At 55.8% G+C, this 26,655-nt stretch overlaps 1 protein-coding gene across 3 annotated transcripts in view; it reads right to left on the bottom strand.

The window, feature by feature from the left end:
• RAB11FIP4 (RAB11 family interacting protein 4) overlaps positions 1-26,335 on the bottom strand; it is a 34,517-nt gene extending 8,182 nt beyond the window's left edge. Inside the window, exons 1-5 of one of the 3 annotated variants that reach the window (XM_046675983.1) lie at positions 26,053-26,335; positions 3,959-4,185; positions 1,974-2,168; positions 1,295-1,429; positions 968-1,003 (exon numbers count right to left, since the gene is read on the bottom strand). In XM_046675983.1, coding sequence (XP_046531939.1) covers positions 968-1,003; positions 1,295-1,429; positions 1,974-2,168; positions 3,959-4,185; positions 26,053-26,082 — 623 coding nt within the window. In that variant the 5' untranslated portion in view covers positions 26,083-26,335. Of the gene's footprint in view, positions 1-967; positions 1,004-1,294; positions 1,430-1,973; positions 2,169-3,958; positions 4,186-19,840; positions 20,093-26,052 lie in introns of those variants that run through there. The other 2 variants (XM_046675984.1, XM_046675985.1) reach the window with 2 other exon arrangements.
• Positions 26,336-26,655: the final 320 nt, after the last annotated feature.

Genomic DNA, 26,655 nt, shown 5'->3' with positions numbered 1-26,655 from the left:
CCCTCCTGAGCCCATGGCAGACATGGCCAATCCATCCCAGCTCTAGCCTGCTGCTCCATCCAGCCCACAGCTACCAAGTGACCAGAGCTGGTAGAGCCCTTCAACCCTTTCCAGCTGGAAAACTGCCCAGCAAAGGCAGCCTGCCTCCACGTCCTAGCAGGGGGTCTGGGCCTCCTGAGCCCACCCAGCAGGGCTCAATGTCCTCCGACAAGCTGGCTCCTGCTACATCTCTGGGGATCCTGGGGGAGAGAGACACACCCAGACTGTGCCGGGCAGTGGGTTGGTGAGTGGGGCTAGAAACAGGCAGATGCTGTCAAGGTAACCTTTGCCTGAGGCAAACCCGCTGCCTCTCCCCAGGGGCTCCCACTTCCCTCTCCCGACAGACAGCAGCCAGGATCTGTGCCAGGAGGCCATCCCACCTCAGCTCCTGGGCCAGAGCCTGCATGCTCACTGGTAGCTCCCAGAGCCCTGGGGCCAGTCTGCAGGAGGACCAAGGCAGGATCCTGGCAGTCCTGGGAAGGCAGCCGTTCAGAATTTAACCTGGGTCTAAGGGACCAGCTTCCATGGGACACACTCACGCCCCATCCCTGCCAGCGGCAAGCCTGGGGTCTCTGCTGGAACAGCCACCAGCTCCAGACGGTGAGGAAGGGCACTAACGCTAGGATGTGGGCCGCGTCTCTCGGGGCATCCCTGGCGTGCCTGGCTGAGGCTGAGGCAGCTGAGGGTTTGGAGATGCTGACCGCTGCCAGAAGGAGCAAGGGGTGGGGATGGAGGAGGCTGGCCCTTCTTTTTCAGAAGTGGGTCTCCTCTGACTGCTCCACCTGCACTGCCCTGGGACGCCTCACTCTCCTCGGCTCAATCAGCCACACTGGCTGGGGCTGGGCTGCTGGCACGGAGCTGGCCACCCCGGCAGCAAGAACACTCAAGGGGGCAGCATTCAACCCCTCCTCCCAAGGGGGGCCCTTACCGTCCGAAGGCCGTGCTGGAGATCTTTCGGTTGGGGCTGGAGAGGGAGAGAGAGAGGAAATGGTCATTGAACAGAGGGAGCACTGGTCCACTCCCTACTCTGCCCTGGCTGCAGGATAGCTTCCTGCCCCGCAAGGGGAATCCACTCATCTGCTGGGTCCTGAGAAGCAGCACCCGGATTTTCCTGTTGCAAAAAACACAAGCCTCCAGGAGTAACCCCATTCAGAGTGCTCTCCCCCACCCAGACGGAGGGGGCCACTTGGCTGGGGCTTTGCCCTCTGCTCCCCACCCTGGACCTCCGCCGCTACACTGGGCCGCGGGGCCTCACCTGTTGGCCTTCAGGTTTTTCAGTCGGGCCTCCAGGTCGTTCAGCAGGTTGATCTTCTTGCAGCACTGGGAGCAATAAACGTCCAGCAGTTCGCTGTTGTATACGTGCCGCATCTTCCTAGGGGTCTGCCCCGCGCTGATTCACGGGAGAGAAAGGAATCGCCTCCTTAGCTGCCGTCCAGTCTGGTGCCCTGCCCCATCCTGCCGAGCTTACTTTGCTGGACTCCCCACTGCCTGTGGACTGTGTGTGTGTGTGTGTTGGGGGGAGGTGGAAATACAGCAAGAGATCTTCCCTCCTTCAACACCCTCAAAGAGAAGAAGCCTATGGCTTGTACCCATTTCACAGATAAGGCAAGTAAGAGCTGACGTCAGAGGACGTAACAACTCAGGTGTGTGGGAAGGTCAGTATGGCACCTGGAAGGACCCTTTGACACTGAGGTTCCAGGAAGCAAGACCACAGAGACCCCGGAGTCGGCAGCCTCCCAGGTTGGTTTTGTTTCTTCCCCAAGACAGAAGGAGGGAGGAGAAATCCCAGACCCGCAATCAGGGGGCACCCCTAAACCTCAGGAGCAGATCTCATGTTGCTCAGGAGCCTGCCAGCCGAATGTCCCTGGGATGAGGTTGGGTTGGTTCTGCCACGTTTCCCGGACCCCAAATGCCATTCCAGACCCAGGGGCCACCTGGAAGACACTGAAGACCCCAGGTCCGAGTAGACGTTGGTCCTGGTCTCGTCGTCGGGGCAGGGGCTGCTGGGGGCACAGTCCACGTCATCCCCCTCCCCATAGTCTTCAAACTGCTCCTCGTTGCTGATGAGCGAGGTGGTGGAGTGTGTGGAGAGGTCGGACGTTGTCATGGACGGAGTGTGGACCAGGGACCTGTGGTAGAGAAGGGTTGGCCGTCAACGACGCCCCGTCTCCGGAGGTCCATGGGCTACGGGTACCAGGAGCCGGACTAAGTGTGCACTTTTTGACCTGGGAAGTACACTTTTGGGACTTTATCCTAAGGGAGCCATCTCACCCAAAACTTTCTCCACAAGAGAGATTCAAACCAACGCTTGTCCAGAGCAGCAAAACGTTGCCTGCCACCTAACGGTTTACCTACAGCTACATTAGAGTATGGTTATTAAGCCATAATACATAGTAGCTAAATGATTACAATTATTAAATTATAGTCTGTACTACTAAATGAAATTATCATGGGCTATCAAATAGCTGATACAAGGTCTATAAAAAATATTAATGTGGAAAAATTAATATAAATTAAAAGTTAGACATAAAATTTTAGATCTAGTAAGACTGAGCAGTTAAAAGGTCTATACAGAATAAGGAAAAGCAGGAAATAAAAATATTTAAGTGGTAAGAGGGCTTGGGTTTAGGTGGTGGGACTGTGAGTAAAGTAAGTTACTTCCCCTACATTCTCGTTTTTCCTACCTTCTTCAAGTTCTGTTTAATCGGCTTGTACTCTAATAAGGAAACGAAGTTTTACTTTTTTACTTTTTTTTTTTTGAGGAAGATTAGCTCTGAGCTAACAGCTGCTGCCAATCCTCCTCTTTTTGCTCAGGAAGAGTGGCCCTGAGCTAACATCCATGCCCATCTTCCTCCATTTTATACGTGGGATGCCTACCACAGCATGGCTTGCCAAGTGGTGCCATGTCCACACCTGGGATCCAAACCAGGAAACCCCGGGCCGCCAAAGCAGAATGTGCATACTTAACTGCTGCACCACCGGGCTGGCCCCAAGGAAACGAAGTTTTAAAATAAACAATGAGCTGCTAGGTGAGACCCTTCTCCCAGTTTACAGAGAGGATTTCTAGTCCAAAGAACACAGGTCAGAGACCCTGGCCCTCTCACGGGTGACCCACGGTGTGGCCTGGGACAGTACGTGGGGCTGGCTGAGCCCTGACTGCAAACTAAGAACAAGGAGAAGTACACCTCTTCACCTGCCAAAATATAGCTTCCCTCTGTGTCCCGCTACCATCAGTTAGGGTTCCTCCAACTTACCGAGCTTGCACACTAAAAACGGCAAACCTGAAACAGCACCAAGAAGCGTGTCACGGGTTAAGGCAGTAATTCTCAAACTGCGCCCCTGAGGAAGCCTGGTCTCCATCTAAGAATCACAGGGTCACCGCTGGGTGCTCAAGATCAGGTCTCCTGGTACCTCCAGCCTATTTTGTTAATGTAGTTATTTATCTGCCTCGTACTCCTCAGTTCTTTCTCCCATAAACTTTACTAAAGCTCTTGGCACCTGCCGCTGGCTGCCTTGCGGTGACGGGTCCCAGGAAACAGTGGAAACAATCCAGTGGCAAATGATTGCCAAAAGATCAACAGGTCTGAGACCTGGGACCAGTGTCCTTGCGTTGGTTGGTCTTAGGCAGGGCTGAGGGGCGCTCCCAGGAAGCGACAGGAACCAACAATTCCAAAGGCCCCAGCCAGAACACGACGACTGCCAGGGCGCCCTGGGTTTGAGAACTCCCTGCACTGAGAAAAATGAGTTAGGTTGAACCACACGAAATTGCCTTTTACGAGAAGGTTGAAAATGATTAGAAATTGACAATTTCATATGGTTCAACGGACACTGGGACCCCGTTCCTCCCTCTGGAAATCTCTGGGTCGGCCGTGCCCATCGCCTGCTCCTGAAGTGTGGAGTCCAGACAGTTTTAACTCACTTGTCCTCTGGCAGGAACAGGCCCCTGAGGCCCCCATCTTTCTCCTCGGCAGGATTCCCGACCAACCCCTCCAAGCTCTGGGTGCTGTCCATGGGGCTATCCATGTCTGACTCCGGGGGGCCCTCGGGTGGGGCCAGAGACATAGCCTCCTCCTCGTCGGGAAAGAAGCCGGGATCCCTGGGGAGGAGCTCGCCATCAGCAAAGGTGGGGTCTGGCACCTCGCTGCCCTGGAAAAGACAAAGGGGCACAGAATGAGTGAGGCTGGCTCCCTGGGGCTCAGCCCCCTCATCAGCTGCAAGGGACAGCGGGGATGGTGACGCAGGAGGCCCAGACCCTGGACCTCGAGGATGAGAACTCCTGGCAGGTGATTCCTCCCAGGGCCGCTCACACTGGCTGCCTCATGCAAGCCCAGCGAGCAGTGGGAATCTGCAGAGACAGCCGTCCATGGAGGAGAGCCACGGCCAGGCCAGCCACATGCTTCAGGGCGCCCGGACAGCTCACCAGGGCTGCCGTCACAAAGTCTGCACAGGAAGCCAAATGACTTGCAGAAGGCGTCTTGGTGACTGACTGAAGGGCACAGCCACAATGAACGGACCCTGACCCAGTGGGGCTTGATGCAGCACAGCGTAGGGAATGTGTGCACAGCATGGGGTCTGCCCTCCATGATTCTGAGCCCATCAAACAACCTCTCTGAACCTCAGTTCTCTTCTCGGTAAACTAAGAATGGCAATGGAATCTGACGGGGTCGTGTGTCTCAGTAGGACCTCAATGAATAAACCCCAGCCACAGGACATGATGCCAACCGGGGAGGGACGGTCTGTCTTGGGCCTGCCACAGCCATGCTGGGGAGGAAGAACACCAGGTCTTTCAATTCTGAGCTTTGGGCTGGTCCCCAGTGCCTACCACACTGCCTGGCACAGTGTCCATGTGCAACAAAGATTCGCCCGAACCTTCTGCTAAAATCTTCTTATAGGAGAAGCATTCTGGCTTTACTCAAAGTTTACCCCCATCTGAGAGGGAGCTCGCTGCAAACCATTTCTTGGGGCTGCTTTGCCTCTAAGGAGGCAAATGCCTCCGAGGTGGCACTGCCTTCCCCTGCTCCCACCTGAGATGTCAAGCCACTCCCAAGGTTCTTCGGTGTGCTCCTTGCTAGGGCTGGCAGAGCCCCCCATTCAAGGTGCTTCCTCCAGCCCCAGGGCTGCAAGAAGACCAATAGCAACAAGGCTGTGAAAGGCCTAGGGCATCTCAGACAAGAACAGGATTGGGGATACCTAGGGAAGCTGGTCAGTGACAGGCTTGACTGTGCCTGCCCGGCCACATACAGCTGTCTGCTGCCATTGGTGAGCAGGCAGCCCTGCTGGGGGTCTATCCCAACCAAGACATCCCCGGGCTAAGAATAGATGGCGATTAATGAGCTTGGCTCCTGCCTCTGCCATGACTCAGGCTGAGCACCAGATGGACCAATAAAGTTGACACAGGCAGCCAAGCGTCCCTGTCGGGGCTGAGGGGCTGTGTAATTAAAATCACCCCTAGTGTTCCCACAGCCCTTTCCAGCTAGATGTCACTAACCCAATCCCACATGGCTCCCAACCTTACCAGATCTGGTACCCTAAGCCAGCTCTTCGTCTGCAAGCCTGAAGCCACACCCAAGTAGAAACAAAGGGAACCCACACTGACTGAGCAGCCACCAAGTTCCAGAGACGGAGCTCAGAGTTTATCCATAGTAACCCTTTTGGGCTTCATGACAACTCTTCAGGACAGCGATTCTTGTCCCCATTTTAGTAATGAGGAAACCAAGGCTGAGAGAGTAACCTGCCAGAGGTCCTCTGGCCAGCAGGCAGAGGACCCCCACCTGTCTCTGGCCAACACATGCTTGGTTCCATTTATTATTGATGCAACCCACACTTTGTGGATTTTCACACCTCAGAGTGACGACGGGGACAGCACACGTCATAGGGACAGAGTGCTAATTACGAGGCCCAGGCACTCCCCCCAGTGCTGCCCACCTCCTACCCGAGCAGGACACCCTCTGGGTCAATGCATGGACACTTGAAGAGAAACCAGGCAGGAGGGAGAGAGCCTCCCAAGGAGAGCTGGGGAGCAATGCGCATGCTCTGCTCCTTTGTCTGCAAGTTCTTCCCCTTCCCAGACACACGGGCAGGGGAAAGTGAGTGCTGGTGAGGCATCCTTGCTCTGTGGCTTACGTGACATTCGGCCGCTTTGCAAGTGGGCGTGTGTCAGCCCTGCGTGTTGGGTCTCCTTTCCCCCTCTGTGTAGGTGAAATGACTTGCCCGGGGCCACGTGGGAGTTAGTGGCAGCGCAGGGCTGGGACTGGACTGTGAGTCACCAGTGCCCACGCTCTCCCCATGGTGCTGTGTCAGCAGGGGTCCTGAGGAGGCTGCCACCCACCCTGCTCCCAGAAGGCAGGCAGGTGCCAAGGGGACACCAGCATCCATGCTCCTCAAGTGTCCAGCTTGGCCTCTGGGCAGCTCACGTTTGCCTCACTGGACACCAAGATACTGAGGCCGAGTTTCTGCCGGGCGCCCTGGCCTGAGACACCCAACTCACATATGCAGGTGGGGACCAATGGCCCCCGCTCACCCAATGTCTCACAGCAACACACCCATACTCCTGGCAGCTGGCCCAAGGGCCTGACGAGGGTTGAAAGAGTGGCCTTGAGGGGCTTGTCACAGCCACAGGTGGGGCAGTAGAAGGGGTCAGCTGTCCCCGGAGGGGTCCTTTCCTCCCAACAAGACCACCACCTCCTTGGGCATATTTTTAACCTCTGGCTGAGCAGAGTCCACATGTGCCTGGCCCTTCACACTGGACAAAGCGTCCTGTCCGTCTGTATCCCACGCACACCCCCATTTATCTCTCACAACAGCTCCGGGAGGTGCAAGGGGCAGAGAGGAAGGATTCATTGTCTCTGTCTGACACAGGCAGGACGAGGCTCGGAGTAGGAGGCGGCTGCCCTGGAACTCCCAGCTACAGAGGACCCCGCTGAGACCTGAACCAGGCTCCCGACGCACCAAGTCTGGGCATGTGCACACAGGGGTGTGCGAACACACACTCTCTCTCCCTGAACATGCCAGCCTTTTCTCTTAAAATTAGTTGCTCCCTAAATCAATACCTTTTCTTTCAACCCACAATTGTTTGCCCAAGGCAAGGGGAAATTTTAATTATAACTTCAAAACCATTTCTAGTGGTTTTCCCCTAAATTCAAATAATATAAAGACAGCTAGAAGAAAAGTAACTAACTGTGCACCTTGGTTCGTCTGGGCCAGTACCGCTTAGGCATTTGTCCTGGACAAAAGTGGCCCTGTGCCCTGCTCCTCCCTGAAGGCCTTGGCCCGGCCCAGCTCCCATTCTCCTGCAGCCTCTGGGGAAGGCCTGGGTGCAGCAACAGGCCTGGGAGGGGTGCTGCCTGCTCCGACCACAAATACCTCAGGAAAGGAGGCAAAGCAGGGGCAGCTGCTGGAAGGTGCTGGAAGGTGCAGGAAGGCAACCTCTCATCCCCACCCTGAGCCACTACTTACCGGCTGGGAGAACCTGAAAGTCACATTAGAAACCCTTCTGAGCCCGTGAGTTTCTTCTGTTTTTCAGATGAAGGTACAGAGGGAAAGGAAGGGCTCGTTCACAATAAAAAACATTGTCCTCACGGGGTTCCTAGGCGGCCTGGGAAGAGGCTCGATCTGATTCGACAGCACAGCTACCCTCCAGCCAGGCCTCCTGGGCAGGTCAGGGCCCCGCCCGGAGGCCCCGTGTCACGTAAGCACGTAAGCACGTAAGCTGCTGAGGAGAGGGAATCTTTGGGGAATGTGGCGGAGCAGGAGGTTAATGCGCCCGGGGTGGTCAGGAAAATTCTACTGCTGTTGCAAGTCCAGCCAAGTTCCCGGACAGACCCCAGGCCGATGCCGGGTGGCGGGATGCTGAGCGGCAGCAGCCCCAGGGTAGAAACGTCGATGTTTCTATGCGGAGAACTCGAGGCCTAGGGCGCTGCCCGCTGGCCCAGGCTACACGGTGTGCATCGGGATCTCCCTCCACAGCAGTGTGCCCCTTGGGGTGCAGAGGATGCCCGGGGCAGGGCCCCGGAACTGAGGCCTGCTCTGGAGGGGCGGCAGGACGAGGGGAGCAGTGAATGGGTTTCACAGAGAAGGTGTCTGGTTTTGGGGGCCTTTAGGGAAGGGACAGCGTCCTCAGCAGGAAGCTCTGGGAAACATCAATGGGTAACCTGTATCCCCAGGACTCTGTCCCTTAGGACCCAGAGCCAGGCCTGAGCACAGAGCTCCTGTCCCCCCAGGGCCAGTCACTGTGGGCCACACAGGCACGGCTGGCCTATGTCCAGACCACTCCTGGTCACCTCCTTCCACCCTGCTGAGGGGTCCCAGCAGTGAAGGGAGATCAAGGGGGTACAGTGTTCCTCCACAAGCCCCAAGACACGCCTGTGAGTGGGGCTGGGTGAAGGCATGGCTCTGGAACCCGGCAGGGTGGGTTTTAGTCTCGGCTGGCCTGGCCACTCACAAGCTGTGTGACCTTGGGCCAGTGACCTCTGAGCCCCTGACTCCTTACCTATAGAATGGGACAGCCACCTCTACCTCAGAGGCTACTCTGAGGGCCACACATGACAATTTGCACAAGCACCAGTGTCAGCAGCTGAGGGAGCACTCAATTCTCATCTGGCCTTACTAGGCGCTGCGTGTTGCAGAAGCCAAGCCATCCCTACAGCCCACAGGTCCCGGCTACTCAGCCAGCGAGCTCCTGGACAGACAGGAGGCCAGGAGGTATGCCCTCCTCAAGAGGCTGGGCCTGGGGAACTATCCAAGATCGGAGGTTTCGGGAGAGTTCTGAGGCTCAAGGCTGTGGAAACAGGCCCAAGTCAGCCACGCTGGCAGGGCCGGTCCACATCACTATTATCCCCCTCCATGTCCCCATCCTGTCTCCATCTGGGCTGGATGGAGCTGGCCTCGGCTGGGGGTGGGAGCCTGGAGCACACAGCCTACCTGTGGGCCCCTCTCCAGTCTCAAGAGCAGCGTTTATCCACCAGCAGGCCCCAGAGTCACCCCTTCCTCCGTAGGAAGTTGGCATGCGCTGAATGCAATGGCTTGTGAAAAGGCCAAGTATCAATACCCACGTGTGGTGGGGGGGGCATCCAAGCCTCAGAGTGGCTGACGATGCCCCACCGTCCACGCTCTCAGAGCAGGGTGCGGAGGGGCCCAGATGCCAGGACCTCATCTGGTCCTCCCCTCACCCACCTGGCCGCAATGGGATGCTACCTCCAAGTCATACACCCCATTACTCTACGCCTTCCTGGAAGCTAGTGCATGGAGGTCCCATTTCCACATTTCCTGGGAGAAGGAAGACCCTGAAGAGGTAACAACGGGGATCCCTGCATCAGAACCCCCAATGGTCAGCACTGCAGGGAGCACATGGGGGGTGATTAGCAAGTATCTGCACTGTGGATGGTGAGCTGGGGAGAGCCCACCCACGGTAACCCTGAGTCCCGGGTGCCGATCTTGGCTCAGCCACTGGCTGGCTGTGTGACCCTGGATAAGTTGCTCAATTTCTGAGCCTCACCTAAAAACAGGGATGGAAATAACTACTTGGCAGGATTGCCACAGAGAATCTAGAACAAAGCCTCATGCCTCATAAATGCTGGAAACACGGCAAAGAAGACAGGGGCCGAGTTGGCATTAGGAGCAAGCTCTGGAGGTGGCCCGACTGGGTTCAAATCCCGGCTCCCCCACTTACGAGCTCTGTGACCTTAGGTTTACTGAACTTCTCAGGGCCTCATTTTCCCCAACTATGGAAGAGAGTTAACTATTATTACGATTAAATGAGTTGGCACATGATCTAAGCACACACACAAAGCGCTCAATAAATCTGAGCTATTATTATCTTCGCCATATTGAGAGAACACAACCGGGGGTGCCTCCTGGCCTAACGGCCTCCATCCAGGCCCCGGGACCCTGTCCCTCTGATCCTTGTGGCACATGGGCGAAGGTAGGTTGGGTTTAGCTTCTGGAAACCAGACTTTTACAAATTGCAAAGCCTGCCCTCCAAACATGCCAGGTGCTTCTTTTCCCTCTACCAGGGTCTTCTTCTGCCCACTCTCTTGGGAGGTCTCTCTGCAAGTTAATTACACCCTTTAATAAGTGTCAGGATGCGATGCTGCCTGGGCAAGGGAGTCCAGGAGGCTCCAAGGCTGCAGCTCACCCACCCCCAGCCCTGGCAACAGCTCCGCTCCCCAGGCAGTAACTCAGAGTCAGAGAACAGCTCTCTGGGGACAGGGCTGGGTAAAAATAGCTTGGGCAGGCCCATCCCAGCTTCCCTCGCAGCCGGGCAGCAGTGGGCACATGTGGAACCTCACTGCAGGGTATGGGGTGGGGGAGAAGCCAGCCTGCTGCCCGGATGGGGCAGAGCAGGCGTGGGGGGGCCAGCGATGAAATTCCTCATCATACTCCCGGCCAGCCAACAGCCCGGGAGCAGCGACAGGCCTGCTCAGGGTCTCACGGGGTCTTTCCCACAGGTAGCAGAAGATTCAGTCTAAGGAGCTAACTTGCAGATGCCAACACCCCCAGGTCCACAGGGAGGGGGTGGGCTTACCTGGGCTGGCATCCCCTACATGCCACTGTGGCTCAGCCGCTCTCAGCACACAAAGATGGTGGCAGGAGAGATCAGTAAACAATCTGGGCTGTATCCGACTCCTGTTTGTGGCTGCCACCCGCCCTCAACCTGGGCCTTGCTCTGCGGGCGGGCACTTCGTGCTCATCAGTGGCTGATAAGAGATTCTGGTTCAGCAGAAGGTTGCCCAGGTGCCGGTCAAGGGGCGAGGGTGGGAATAAAGGGGGATTTAAGCATCTGCACAGGGAGGTGATACCTCAGCCTTGCCTTCTGAACAAAAGTAACCTGGGGTCAGAAACAAGGCCTGGGCTTGCCCCCAACAAGGCCAAGGGCAGACGTGGGAGCCCCGGGTCACCAAGTTATTAGAGTTTATCACCCATCTTGGCCAGCTCTGGGCACTGACCTCATACTGTGAGATAAAAGCTCTGTAGCCCAAGCTTCCCGCTCTGGTGGGGAGGCCGAGGTCAGGGAGACAGGCCAGACTGCCACGTTCCCATCCCCAGGGGCCAGATCAGAGGGTGGCCGGGACCCACGCCCTCTAGCTAACCTCCCTCCCGGGGGGTGGGGTGGTGGTGAGGAGAGAGCCAAGGCAGCTTTCAGGCTCTTTGCTCCCAGCCAGGGGCTCCTGGGTCCACCTCCTGAACCCACAACAGGCAGGGGCCAGCAGCTCAAGACCACCCCTAAAGTGGGCTCGCCACTCCTGCCACAGGAGCCTCGAGGAGCAGATCTCAGTGTAGACACCCCGACTGCTACACTCTACTTTCATCGTAAAGTGGACCTGCAGATCCCAGGAGCGGCGACAAGAGTGACAACTGGTGTCTCCTCAGGAGCTCATTAGTCTCATGTGCGAAACACTAAGAGGGGTTGGATTCTCACATCACCCTGGAGGGAGGTACTAAATCACCCCATTTTACAGATGGGGAGACTGAGGCTCTCTGGCAGACTTGGTTCAGTCCCGAGTCTGGCCCACACTGGTGGCGGAACCTCAGGCTGGTACTGAGCAGAAGAGAAAGAGAAAGTCATGCTCGTGCTTCTTAAGACTCCCTCCCACACCATTTACATAAAGAGAAGGCGGCCGACACGAGTTCTGCTACTGCACGCAACACCACGTGGAGGGGTGTGGGAGCCCACCTTGCCTTTTTTCAATGTTTTAATTGCAACTCTTGAGCTGTCTCTCTCCCTCATCTCACATCCTCCCCAAACACATGCTGCTGCTAAGGTGGTGTCACAGGAACACAAGGGCAAGCTCCCCAGCGGCCTGCTGAGGACGGGGGAGAGGGGCTGCTGAGCTCACCGCCAGCGTGCAACTGTCACTGTGAATGAATCAGCTGGCATTTTGGCTCTGCACATCCATCTAGGGACGATCCGTGGGCATGAACAGCACTCGAGTTCCAAGGGTGTGGGAAGGGCCAACAAGATCTGGTTTTCAAGCCCATTAGGCTATGGGCCAGACGCTGGATCCCACTGGAGATGTCCCTCACAGTGGGGCCATCTGCGCCACCAGGAGACACTGAGCCCTCTATCCCCGCCACACCACTTCCGTTCCAATAATATGTCAGAGCACGTCGAAAGTTAGCAGTCAAAAAAGAAAAATAACGGGGCTGGCCCTGTGGCCGAGTGGTTAAAGCTCCATGTGCTCCACTTGGGCAGCCCAGGTCCACTGGTTGGCTGGTTCGGATCCTGGGTATGGACCTACTCCACTCGTCAGCCATGCTGTGGAGGCATGCCACATACAAAGTAGAGGAAGATTGGCACAGATGTTAGCTCAGAGCTAATCTTCCTCAAGCAAAAAAAAAAAAAAAAAAAGGAGGAGGATTGGGAATGGATGTTAGCTCAGGGCAAATCTTCCCCACCAAAAAAAAAAAGAAGAAGAAGAAGAAAAGAAAAAGAACAATGTAGTACTGAAAATCTAGTGGTGGAAAAAAATGGAATAACAAAATGCTGAAGTCTTCCAAAAGGATACAGGAAAAAAGGAGGAAAAGAGGATCAAAGATCAGAGTGGGACAAATAAATAACAAATAATAAACTCAACCATATCAGTAATATAGTAAATGAAAGCGGAACAAACTATCCTATTAAAAGACAAATACTGTCAGATTAGATAAAAAACAACCACCTGCCATTTACAAGAGAGACAATTTAAGCATAAGGACACAGATAGGTTGAAAGTAAAAGAATGAGAGAAGATACACCACGCAAACACCACCAAAAGCTGGAGGGGCTATACTAATATTAGACAAAGTGTACTCAAAGGCAAGAGATACAGGGACATTAAAAAATGATAAAAATCAATTTCATGAGATGTAACACTCCTACATGTTTATGCTTCTAGAAACAGTTTCAAAATATAGAATGCAAAATTTAACAGGGGCCGGCCCGGTGGCGCAGTGGTTAGGTTCGTACGTTCTGCTTTGGTGGCCCGGGGTTCGCCGGTTTGGATCCTGGGTGCGGACATGGCACCGCTTGTCAAGCCATGCTGTGGCAGGCGTCCCACATATAAAGTAGAGGAAGATGGGCATGGATGTTAGCTCAGGGCTAATCTTCTTCTTCTCCAAAAGAAACACTTAGAAGTCAAAGTTGGAGATTTTCATTCACTTCTCTCAGTAACTGATGGAGCAAGCGAAGAGAATTAGAAGGGAGACAGAAGACTTCTTGAATAACACAAACTTGACCTGACACAAATAGAATACTACACCCAGTAACCGTAGAATAAAACCAGCAGGGGAAAGGTTGAGGAGGAATTCGATTCTTGCACAGTGCAAAGAGTCACCCTGCAGGTTACTGCAAAGCAGCCAGCATTCCTCCTTCCCACCTCTACCAGGGAGAAAACAGGCTACTGTCGCTTTAAGGCAATGGTCAAAGCGAGCACCACTGATTGGGGACATCAGACACTGGCCCCCTGATGTGACACAACGTGAAGGACACAGCATCACCTGTCACATCGTCTTAAGAAAAATCCTAACTCAGTTCTGATCAAACTTCTAGAAAACGGGGAAACGGAGGGCAGAGGAACAAGTTACACACCACCACAGGGAAATAATCACAAAGCATGTGGGACCTTCTAAGAGACAACCAGCCGAGACTTTTCCAAAAGAGAACGGTAAAGAAGAGGGAAGGGAATTTTTCTAGACCAGTGGTTCTCAAACTTTACTGTGCATCAGAACCATGGCAGGGTGGGGGGATTGTTAAAACTCAGATTGAATCAGAGTTTCTGCTTCAGGAAGTCTGAAAAATGCATGTTTCTATAGGCTGAACTAGGCAAAAAAGAAGAGAAAGGAGTATTTCTAATAAGTTCTTGGGTCAAGCTGATGCTGCTGGCCCCAGGAGCACACTGTGAAAACCACGGTTCTAGACTAATCAAGAGACATACAAACTGGACGCCATCCTCGGTTAGACCCCAGTTCAAACAAACGAACAAACAAACAACCCCCTAGCTGTAAAAGACCTTTTGGGGACAAATAGGGAAGCTGGAATATGGACTAGATGTGGGGTGATATCGGGGAATTGGGCTTGATTTTGTTAGGGTGTTAATGGTATACAGTTATGAAGGAGCAATGTCCTTAGTTTTGATAACGTCTTGCCTAATTTTTTTTTCAAATCATTCAGAAAGAAAGTTACATTAAGAGAGAAGGCAAATATGGCAGCAGCCCTGGAGAGCACCGGGGCGTGCAACTCCTTAACGACGTGGTCCATGATGGCCTGTCCTGGTTGCAGGGGCTGACCTGGGGTCCATGTGAAACACTGTGGGGCCCCTGTGTGTGGCTGATGGAGCCATGGCTATTGGAGGGGCTGTATGGTGGGCTCTGGACCCATCGCACTGAGGAGGAGGTGAGCCAGCATAGGGTGCTGCTTTGGCCAAAACCTTGGGCAGTTTACATGGGATGGTGGCTGAGAAGGGTGGCCAGGCCCCACCCTCAATGCCTTCCCATAATCAGTTCTTACAGGTTTTATTTTTCCAGTGTGTTAGAAGTAAACCTTACATACACAAAACATGATAGATAGTTGCCCCCAATCCACTGAACCGGTTAAGGAAAAGCATAAAAGCCCTGACAAGTTGAGCTCCATTTAAAAGGAATACGAAGAAGTGACACCATCCTTAAAGAATGGTATCCTAGGGGTAGAGTCAAGAGAAATAGGGAGCCTGGAAGACGCCACAGCCTCCGAGGGTACCGAATGATGAGCGGTCTGGGTTCCGAAGGATCAGCTCAAGAGGCAATGACGGCTCAAGTTGTAAGAATGATCATCTCGAGAAGATGAAGCATGAGTCATATTACTAGAAACTTTTCCAAACAGAGCAATTGGCCAAGAGCCATCCCCAATGGGCCCCTCACCCACGTGGGCCTCTGCCAGAAGGCAGAGCTGGCGCCCTCCGCTCAGGCCCTCCTGGGATGCCAGGCCCTGCTCACCCTCCACCTCCTCCTCCCAGTTGGGGTGGTTCCAGAGCCTCCATTATGGGTGAAATTGCGTTCCCCCAAATTCAGATCTTGAAGTCCCCACTCCCAGTACCTTAGAATGTGACTGTCTTGGAGATAATCTGCTGCTTCTAAAGAGACTATATATTTTGCTGAAACGGAAGTTTGGTGGATCTATAATTACCAGGATGATGTTTCGTAAACACTATATATGAATCTAAGTAAATTATTTCCATTTCTTGTGTTTTCTCAATGGTATAGGTACTATATTTTCATTTTAAAGAAGCATATGGGCTGTTCAGTCAGAGACATTTACAACTGCAAAGGTGCCCAGAACTGTATTTAGTGCAGTTATCATACAAATGTAAAACTTATTTTACACAAATAGCGACTGGTTTACAAGAGACGAGGTCAGCAGTTAGCCCCAGAACCACAGGGCCCCCCCCCAACCCCAGAGCGCCTGTAATCCTGGCTCAGGCCACGTCTGGGGCTAGCAGCGCTCAGTAATCGAGCAAGATATTACCAGTTTCTCCGTGCCAGCAGTATTTCTGGCTACTGGAAATGCAGAGCAGATTTCTTCCTTCTGTTGTGGTCAGTTTGGGAAGGCAGGCCTTTACCACTCCTGGGACACGTGGGCACCTTGCTCGGCTGTGATGCCAGCCTCCCTGTGACATGGCCAGAATCCGAGTGCCCTCTCCCCGCCCCAGGCTGGCTGTCCAGGGTTGGTGAAGGTGACCCAGGGGCCAGGCAGATACTGCAGCTGAATTTGGCCAAGGAAAACCCACGGGAGAGGTGGCCCCAGGATCAACTTCTGCTCCCGTAGGGACCACGCCCTTGATGGGGTGTAGCTGTCTCAACAAAGCCCTGGGTCCCAGATCTGAACGTCCCAGTGAACCCACCTCCTGAATAAAAGGGATCCAAAGAGGCCACCTAGTTTCCCCCTGTGCCCCCCAAAAAGAGCCAGTGGGCTTCATTTTCAAGTGAGACTTCAGAGGCGAACCGTTGGGGATTATAAAAACAGAACTTAAATTGCTTCCACATCTGGAAACCAAAGCCAGCAGCCAGCCCCAAGAATTCCAGGCATGTCAGCCGCCGGAGAAGCGGCAGGTCAAGGGAGGTATTTCCTGCAAGCTGAGTCCCCCCATCCACCTACCCGAATATACACACAAGATCTTCTGACTCTACCAAGTGGAGCCATAGCCAAGAGAAGGGAAGGACGGTAGCACCTACCGCGTGGCCAGCATCTGACTGCGCCTTACTGAGGCGGCCTCATTATCTTCCTCTAAAATTCCTGCAAGTGAACCCTGTCTCCTCCTTAGGGATGAGGACCCTTCCCCTGAAGTTATGCTGTGAGTTTTCTCTCTACACCCCTGCAGCCGCGTGAACCTGAATCAGGACCCGCCCCGCCCCCCAGCCTTCAGTCACCCCATCCAAACTCTCAAAGATTTCCCAAGGACCCGCCAGGGAGCTCCAGCGCCCACCCAGCCATCATACGTACGGCTCTCTTGAGAAATCCACGGGCCAGGTGGGGGCAACTCAAATGTCAAAAGCGAATTAACAGGCTGCAAGTTGAAAGGGACGCACATCAAGGGCTCTCCTGGCTCTTTGAACAGGCAGCTATTTTGGGTTACAAATTATAGCTTTGAAAGATGCGGCTGTTTGAAGTGAGGGCTTAATTACGCACACAGTTGAGAGGCTGTGGGGCTTGCTTTGGGGGCTCCGGATTTTACCATCTCTGCAAGAGGAGCTTAGAGTGAAAGCCTGGGATGGGACAGCAGTGGCCCAAGTCAGCTCTCCCCTGTGAGCATCCACCAAGTGGGCCAAGCAGCATTCCCTCAGTGGGGCACCTTCCAAAGGTGACATGAACTTTCCAGGAAGAGGCTACTGTATGCTCAGAGAGGGCACACCCGAACATGGCTAACCAGTCTTCACCCCACCCCTTCTTTGCCACAGAAACCCTCAGGCCTTGCAAGGCCAAGCAGAGTGCCAATGTCCACCTCAAGCTAAAGGCCCAGACTCCCTCTGACCTGCCATTCTGGAGCAGACAGGTCAGGACCAGGCAGGCCAACGACAGGGCCCCTCTCGTCCTCCCCACCCCACGTAGTGCCCCCTGCCAGAGCCTCTGTTTTTATAACCTTCTGACACCTCCGTCAGCCTAGAGCCCCAGCAGCGCTCCAGGCAGGCGCTGTTCAGGTGTCCCTTTTGTCCTGCAGCCTTTGCCAGCTCCAGCTACGCCGACTGCGTGTTCCAGTGGCTGCTGCCTTGCACCAAGGCTCACAGGAGCACAGCTGGACAGAGCTCAGCTTGGGGGCCGAGGGCCAGGGCTGCTGAGCCACCTCAGGCCCCTTCCCAGCCTCTTCCACAGTGGGGACAGGTGAGGGAGCACTACGACTGACCACAAGCCACAGCTTAGGCTCAGAGGGTGGGAGGCCCCCAGGGCAAGTCCATCAAGACCCCCTCAGAGACCCTGTGGGCTCCCCACTGGCCACAGACCCAGGTCCTGGTGCCTCAGCCCAGCAAACACAGCCCTGTCCAGCCAATCTTGGCCTCAGGACAAGATCCTGCCACTCCCCCTCCCCTGGGACCCCAAGCTCCTGTCCAACTTTACCACCCGCCACCACCCCCTCCCCATGCTTTGGCAAATGCTGTTCCTTGTGCTGGAAACACAATTCCTCTCTGTGCCACAAACACCTGTCCCTAAACAAGCCCCCGTGAGAAAGCCACTGCATCTGGGAGGCCGATCCCCTCCCTCCACCCTCTACGCCCCCAGAACTGCGCTCCTCAAGCCCTAGGGCCTTCCCTGGGCGCACTGTCCCCAGTGAGCCCCTTCTCTGCTCTCGTGCCTCTCCCCGGGACACTGGGCCAGGCGGCACACGCCAGGCTGGGGCCTCATCCTCATCTCCCCCGCCCCTTATATGCCATTTTAAGGAGAGAAGAACCACCCGCTGGGGAAACTTCCCATCCCAGCCCTGGCACAGCTAATCCACTGCTTCTCCCCGTCCCCCGCGTGGTAGCCTCGCCTCCTGGGGGTCCCAGAGGGGCCGCTGCACCAGCTGATGCAGGCTCTTTGTAAATGAAGTTCCGCCCCATCCACAGCCCTGTGGGTTGGCTTAATTCATTCCACCCCCTGGTACACGAAGGACTGAGGTTCAGCCTTGTCCCAGACACTAAACAGCACCTCCTTGAGGAGGGGGCTGTGAGCCCCTGTCGCTGTACACAAAACTGAGGAAGCCGGGCTCCTGGCTTTCATCGGGATCTCGAGAGGAGCGAGGCAGAGAGAGACCTTGGATGAAAACAATGTTCACGACCCCCACCTGCTCTGGCTCTCCCTCCAGCCAGCATCTCTCGCCGAGCCCCCCACGTGCCTGTCTCCTGTTGCCTCCAACTCAGCCCACTGCTCCCCCAGCCGTGCTCCTACCGTGGTGAGCAGCCCACCTTGTCCACCTCACCCCCACAGGTGCTAAGGTACTGCCCACCCCATTCCCTCTTGCTGCAGCCCAACCATCCTGCCCGACACATCCCACTCACACAGGTCACTGTGCCTTCACCCACACTGTTCCCTGCCCACAACTCCTCTGTCCGTCTCAGAGCATTAACTTGGAGCAACATTGTCAGCTGGTGCTCCCAGAGCCCTTGGCACCTAAAAGAAACACAAGGTGGTCTTAAACATTTGGGGAAGACCAGGAAAGAATACATCTATCATGTGCCAGATGTATTTGTGCATCAGCTACTATTTAGATGAGAAGACTGGGGCTCAGAGAGGTTAAGTAACTAACAATAGGTCACAGAGCTAGCAGGACTGGAATTTGAACAAAGTCTGATTTTAATGCAGCAAGGAGGGTACAGAGAATACTAAATACTCTTGGCGATGGCAGTATCCAACACTCGGCATTGGAGCAGCTTCTCAGCTTGATACCCGGAGGCCACAAGAGCAGGAATGAGCAAGGCTGGTGGAACCAGAACTTGGACTTGAGCTGAAGGTCGCAGGGACCACAGCACAGTAGACCACTGATTACTGTCGGCTGAGGCTCCAGGGGCCTGTGCCACCCTGGCCATGGGGCATAGCCCCCTCCCCTTTCCCATCACAGAGAGCTTCAAAGAGGCTACATGTGCGAAGGTTTTATAGAAAGGAAGAGGAGAGCAATTTGAAAGAAAATTGCTAAAAGGAAACACATGTGAAAATGAAAACTCAGGCAAAGTGGGAGGAGCAGGGAAGGAAAGAAAAGGTGATGCTCAAGGATTATAAACTGGGTCCAACAGTCCTGGTACGTTAACACCACAGTTTCCCTGTTACCTTGGGAAGGCCAGTGACCACTCCCTGCCTTCATTTTCCCTGTTAACCCAGGTGGAATGGAGCAGTGTGACCTTAGACGATACCCGGCAAGGAACAGGGGAAGGTGCCTTACACACAATTATGATGACTGTGGAGCCATGATCAGCATTTGGTGGAGGGACAACCTGAGACCCAGAGAGGTTGCTCTCCTTTTTGAAGGACACACAGCTGGTGAGCTATAAAGCTGGAATCTGGGACCAGGTCTCCCTGGAGTCCAAGCTCATTCTCCTGAACCACACCACAGTGTCCCCTCATAAATCTTCCCACTACTACAAGGTGGCTTTACTCCCTTCCTTGAAGAAACTGGGCAAATTATGTAAGTTCTCTAGAGGTTACCTAGTTTCTGTGTTTCATTAAATCCGAGATGCCTTTGATTTTAAGATGCACTGTTATTTCGAGGACACCAAGAAAGAAACGGCACTGTCAATTAAATTACAACACACCAGCGAATGTACAACACACACCAATCCGAGATGTTAAAATGAGACAAGAAAAAGTGTGTCTTCGAATACGTACCGTACAGAGTAAATGGGGAGTGGGGTTCTGTCACAGTTCCTTAGACCGTGTGTGTGCATTGAAGGGTAGATGACAACTCCAGGCACGCACGTGTGTTACACACACACACCTGCTGCTGTGAGCTTCTTTGCCAATAACCGATGCAATCTTGCAGATAATCTCACAAAAATGTGCTAGCCAGACGCGCCTTGTCAACAAGAACACTCGTTTCCCAGGAGGCCATCAATTCAAGGTCATTTAACATTGTCAGGCAGAGGCTGTCCCGACTACTCTCCACCTGACCAGCCAGGCTGGACAAACAGGTAGGTTCGCTCCTTGGAAAACTACCAAGAGCAGTCACCCAGAGTGGCCAGGTGGCTGCGCAGCCCGCACCTTTCGGTCTGGCTCTCCTCCAGATCTCCTGGGCCTGCAATCCGCCAGAGCCTCAGCACGTTAATAAGGCAGATCCTGTGGGCTGGCAGGGGCAGACGGGCAGCACTGCTCCAAGCTGGCTTTTCCGGCTGGGCGGAGGTGGACAGACGGCCCTAGCTGGAGGCGAGGGGCGGGTGGGCAGAGGTGCAGCCCCCCTCACCTTGGTAAACAGGCCACAGCCCAGCAGAGTGGGCTGCCTCTAGGAGGACCAGGGGCAGCCCCACACCAGGCCCGGGGAGCCGGCTGTCACCTCGGACCATGCTTTGCATCTCATTCACAGATTGCCACGCGGGCGGGCACCAGTCAGCTCACTCCGGCCCCAGCGTCTGCATCTGCAGAGGCTGAGCTGGTTGATTTGAGCACACAGAAGCTGAGGAAGTGGGGCTGCACTGCTCCTGTCGAGGCCCTCCGGTGGCGGGGCTCTTCCTCCTGCCACCTTCCTGCTTTAGTGCTGACGTCCTCTCCGCAAGACATTCTGTTAGGTTCTAAGGTTATCAGTCACATGAATCAACCCGGGAGAGGCGTGCGGAAACTGAAACTATCAGCTCACTCCTATGCCAGGCACTGTTTTAAGAGCTTTTCATACATTTACATATTTGATCCCCCTAACAACCTCATGAGGAAGGTCCTAGCACCATCCTTGTTCTACAGATGAGGAAATTGAGGCACAGAGAGGTTAAATAATTTGCCTAAGATTCCACAAACAGCAACTGGCAAAGCCAGGATTTGAACCCGGACAGCCTGACTGCAGAGTCCACGCTCTTGGGCACTACACTGTCCCGCCTCTCTAGGCACCTAGCCAGCCATCAGGTGCCCACCGAGCACGTGTCAGAAAGCACTCTGGGTATTTCAGGTCAAAGCGGCTCATTTTATCTTCACCATCACCCTATGAGGTAGATATTATTATCAATCCCATTCTACAGATGGAGAAACTGAGGCTCAGAAACGTGAGAGAGTTTGCCCAAAGTCCCACAGCTAGCAAGCAGCAGAGCCAGGATCTAGAACCATGTGTTTGCTGACTCCAAAACTTTATTTTCTGGGGCCGGCCCGGTGGCGCAGTGGTTAAGTGCACATGTTCCGCTTTGGCGGCCCGGGATTCGCCAGTTCGGATCCCAGGTGCGGACATGGCACCGCTCAGCAAGCCATGCTATGGCAGGCGTCCCACATATAAAGTAGAGGAAGATGGGCACGGATGTTAGCTCAGGGCCAGTCTGCCTCAGCAAAAAGAGGAGGATTGGTAGCAGTTAGCTCAGGGCTAATCTTCCTCAAAAAAAAAAAAGAATACAGGCATTGGGTGACAGCGTGAGCTGAAGGCTCTGTGTTTTGAGATGGGTATTTCTCCCAGGAAAACCAGCGAGCAGGAAGCAGCTTGCTCCTGCTCTCCCTCCTATCCTACAGGGACAGCAGTCTGGGGCTAGAGCAGACCCCTCAGCTCTCCATCGCAGGTCCACGGCAGACAGCACGACTCTGGAAACATGGGTTCCCTCTTTATGGCGTTCAGCTTGCAGAGGCAGAGGAGGGGTGACAGGAGATGATTCGAGAGTGACAGAGCTCCCACCCCCTCCCACACGCCAGTTCTGTTTAGGCCTTCCTCTTTTCGATGCCTTAAAAGAGAAAGACTCCATGAGCAGAGCCACAGATATTAATAATAACTGCTGCAGTTTGGTTTTCATTTGAATCATGTTTACGTTGTTGGGAAAAAACCCACTTGTCTGGGAAGATGAAGCAGGTTGAATCAATTAAACATATGCCCAACAGTCAAAACTTCCCGTTTCTTGAAGGAAGTCAAGAAGCGGGGTTAGAACCGTTGGCGTTCCTAGTACCGGCCTGTCCAATGGAACTGGGGTTAGAGGTCACCCGGACTCCACAGCTCTGGACCACTGAGGCTGCCACTTTGGACGCACGTATTTCTGGTTGCCTACTTTCTCCTTCCTCTACACACACACACACACACACACACGCTTTGGGGGCCTAGGCGGGACACAGATTAGACCCAAAGCTGCTGCCCAGGTGTGTGAGAGCCTCTGCTGGGCTCCTCAGGAGACCAGGGCACAGGCCTGTGCTGCCACTGCCCAAGGGCAGAGGGAACAGAGCGGGACATCAGGGAGCCCAAGAAGGAGATGAGGAAAGAGAGCCCTCGGAGGGGCCAGCCAGCGCAGACAAGCACGGGCGGCCGGCTCCTTTGTGGGTCTTGAGCGCTGGACTTGTCACACCCCTGGCAGCATCAACCTGTGGGAACAGGAGTGGCCCCCTGCCTGCTTAGACACAGCTCTGGGCACAGCCCCCCGGCGGCTTTTGCAGTATTGATTTGTGGGTAGAAACACAGTCTTGCAAGAACTGTTTCCACATTCATGCGGACGGGCTTATCTGACCCAGGCTCAGGGCAGGAAAGTCCACGGCAGCAACAGGCACACACAGACACCGCTCCCCAAGAAAGGCCTTAATGCCAAACCCCTCGACAGCAAAGGTCTGAATGGTGCAAAGCAATGACGTGCATTTTGTGCCTGTGGATTTCTAGTCTCAACGGTACTGTTAGTCTCTTCCCATTCTCCTGGGATTCTGGGCTGTTGCTTGGCAGCATTAGATGCCCCCCATCTCGCTGAGCTTGTGCCCCCTGCCCCTTCACCTGGCTTACGTTCCATTCACAGCAGCCTCCCTGCAGTTCCACGGACACATCTCGCTGACCACGGCCCCATCTCAGGGCCTTTGCAGCTGCCGTTCCCTCTGCCTATACCTCTTTTGTCAAGATGCCACGTTGCGAAGGTGAGGACTTCCCTGCCCACTCTATTTAAAAACGCAGCCCCCGCCCAGCCCTCCCCATGCCTTGCTTTCTCTCTGGCCACCTTGCACGCTATTCGCCTGCCCCTCTGCCATCACTTGAGCTCCAAGTGTTGTCTGCTGTGTTCACAGCTGTATCTCCAGTGCCCAGCATGGAATCTAGCACAAACTAGATGCTCAAGTACTTGTTGAATGAGTGAATTCAGCCAGCACTTGCCCTGTACCAGGCAATGTGCTGAGTGGGGGCTGGGCAAACAGAAATGGGGAAGGGTCTGTGCCCTGGAATGCCATCTGATGGAGGAGACTGCCGTGCCACATCCAGGAGAGCAGACCACACAATGTGCAGTAAGATGCGAGGTGGGCCTGCCAAATCAACATGCCCATCTCAGCCAGCCCTGGGGCAGGACCACTCACTAATCCACCTGGTGGACTGGGCAGTAGGAAGACCGGAGCGGTCCTCCTCATTCAAGAGGCCAGTGATTTGATGCCATCAATGCCGAGTTACTGAGTCAAGAGCCAGCAGAGGGGATGCAGAGGAAAACAGAGCCCAACCCCAGGGATCCTGCACGCCTGCCAAGGCCAAGTCACCGTGCCCAGTGCCAACACCAGGCAGCCGGCAGAGCAGATAAAGATGCTTCCTTTTCAAAACGCAATGAGCCCTGTGCCAGGGGACACAACACAGGGCCAGAGCGTGGGCACGCTCTGCCCAGGCTGTCCCTCCCTCGTCTAAGGCCCAAAGTCTCTGAGATGCCTGCCTTCCAGAATTGCCCACCTGCTATTTTACTGGGAGTCTCTCCCACCCCCTCCACCTCCTCCCTACCCACACGTAAAATATATAAAGTGAAGCAAAATCAGGAAGCCCCTCAAAGCAGGCAGCCCACCTCCGAGGAGGGGCTGCAGCCCTAGGAAAGGAAGTTTCTAGCCACCTTGGTGGGGGGACAGGGGGAGGAGGAAGGTGAGAACTGTGAGGGCCCCAGGTGAACAGCTGAAGAGAAAGCCCTGGGTGTGGGGGCAGCTGGTCCCGCCAGCGCCAGCAGGGAAGGGGCTAGGAGGCCAACAAGGGCAAATGTGCTTCAGGGAGCAAAGGGAAGGAGGGAGGGAGAGTGGCCAGTGGAACAGGCACCAGGAAGTTCTCAAGCTGCAGCCCAGAGCCTCCCCAGTGTGGGCCGCCCAGGCCTCCTCATTTCTCCTCCCTTGCAGGACTAAGTGTCCTTTCTGTGAACAGGCTCCAGGCTGTCTCTCCTACTTGTCTTCCTTGGGGCAAAGGTTACACCTCCCGGCCTACTTACCTGGCCTGGCTAGTCCCGTCCCTCCCCCAGGCACACGCTGGCCTTAGTCACTCACCCCACCCTCTCCACCAAAGCCCAGGGTCCCCCAGATTACCAAGCTGTTCACCAGTAGGCATTTGCCCAAGCTGTGCTGCCTGCTACCCAAGTCCCAAGTTCTCCACTGGCTTCTCGATTCCTCCAAGTGCCCCCACCTCGGTGAACTCACAGGGACCCCTGAGACAACCCAGAAGTTGGGCAGGGAATAATTTGACACAGGTTTTCAGTCTCCCCACGGCCTGCAAATGCCTTGAGGGCAGGAAAGTGTCCGTGTATAACAGTCCCTGGGCACATAATGAACCTTGCATGAATGCCAGCTCAGCACGGTAGGGTTTGGGCCAGTCTGTCTGGGACTGGTGCCCGGCAGATGACAAGACCCCAGATAATGGCAATGACTCAAGGACTCCACCAAGGCTGGGTAGATGGTTACAGAGAGGCGCCTACTGCTCAGGTGTGACATGCACACAGCTGGTAAACCTTTGAGGTTCATTCTTCCTCAAGCTGACAGTCACTGTAATCTGTTTCAGGAGGGAAGGACCTGGGGATGAGCCCACCTGCCCCCTTGCCAGGGGCCCAAGATGTGAGCACCTGCCTCCAGGAAGGGAGGCCAGAGGCTTGGATCACTGGGCACCAGCCCAGGGGTTTGCCAGGCTGAGCACAGGAACCCAGCCCCCTCGAGCTCCTTTCAGGAAGAGGTCTATAAATAAGTCAGTCAAGGAACGGGCACGTCTCTCAGGCCCCAGTGATGTGAACCCTCCAGCCGTCTGTGGGAGAGCAGGGCTAGGGAAAAGGGGAAATGGGCAAAGAGGTACGCTGGAGGGTGTGCAGGATGAGAAGGAATAAAGGCCGGGTTGAGTAAGGACCAGGTTCCCATAGCACAGAGGGGGTTCTCCAGAGACTGCTCCGCCAAGACCTCGGAGATGCCTGTCGTCCGCAGAGAAGCGGCTGTGACAACAGCAACTACTACCGGGGCGGACCCGCCGGCTCTGGGGGCCCAGAAGGAGAAGGGCTGGGAGCCCGCGCACACCTCCGGCCTCAGCCGCATCTCGTCTGGGAAGGGGCAGGGCTCCGTCCCCAAGCCCCACACTAGGCTCGCCCTGCCTCTTGCCCGGCAGTGCCCCTGCGAGAGCCGAGGGAAGCCCGGGAACAGGCTCGGTGCAGCCGCCAAGAGCTGCGGAAAAACTTCGTCCGCGCGCAGCCCCCTTCGGGACTCGGTGGGGCCCACGGCTGGGAGCGGGGGCAACACCAGCCCGGGAGGGGCAGGTGCGCTGGGAGAGGAGGTGGGGAGTGGGGGTGGCGGGGTGTCCCAAGGGAGGCGTCCGGGCAAACGAGCCCCTTTCCCGGCCCACTAGGTCCCCCTAAAGCACTTTTTTTAACTGCGCCGAAGACAGGGGGCCACCTCTCCTCGCGCCCCGGGGCTAGGGCTGGCCACCCTCGCACCTGAGCGCAGGCAGAGGGCCCGGAGGGGGCGGCGGAGGCAGCGGCTTCTCTTCCGTGGCCGAGCGAGCCCGGAGGCAGGTAAGCTGACCTCCCGGGCCGGGGCCGAGAGGGCGGACACTCCTGGGGCGGGAGCCGGCGCCCGGCCCGCCTGCGGACCAAGTTCCGCACTCCGGCAACTTGCCTGGCCCCGGGGCCGCGGGCCGGGCCAGGTGCGCGTCGCCGGAGCCCCGCGAGCCCGAGTCCCCGTCCGCAGCTTACCTGGCCACCGCGGGCGGGCGGGGTGCGCATCCCCAGTCTGGCCGCGGTCGGTGCGCTGCGGAGGGGCGAGAAGCGGGCGGGCAGGGAGGCGGCGGACAGCGCGGAGGGGTCAGGGACAGTCCCCTTCGCGCCGCGGCCGCTCGCACGGTTCGGCACCGCTCGAGAGTGCCGGCCCCACCCCCACCCGCGCCCGTTGCCGGGAGACCCGCGTGGGCCGAAGGGCTCTTTGTATCAAAGGCGCTGTGACATCACGAGGTGCCCGGGCTGGGGGATCGAGGGGGCGGGGCCTCGCGCGGGGGGCGGGGCCGGAGGAGGAGGAAGCGCGGCCTGGGAACCCGAGCCGCGGGGGGCGGGGCCCAGGTAACCCCGCCCCCGAAGGTAGGGGCAGGTGGCCGGGTGGCTCCCGCCAATGGCCACGCGGCCGCGGGGCGGGCCCGGGCGAACCCCAGGCGCCTCGGGAGGTGGAGCCCGCTTGGGCCCGCCGGAGCCCGCGTCGCCAGGTTCCTGCCCCCTCCCCCGGGCCCTGGGATTCCAGGACGGAGCCTGTGCGTTCACGTGCCTGCCTGCGGGCGCTGTCTCCGCCGCTGCTGTTTGCGGTCACCG

Source organism: Equus quagga, chromosome 11 (assembly GCF_021613505.1).
Source record: "Equus quagga isolate Etosha38 chromosome 11, UCLA_HA_Equagga_1.0, whole genome shotgun sequence".
Lineage (NCBI taxonomy): Eukaryota > Metazoa > Chordata > Mammalia > Perissodactyla > Equidae > Equus > Equus quagga.
This window is presented reverse-complemented; position numbering and strand designations above follow the sequence as displayed.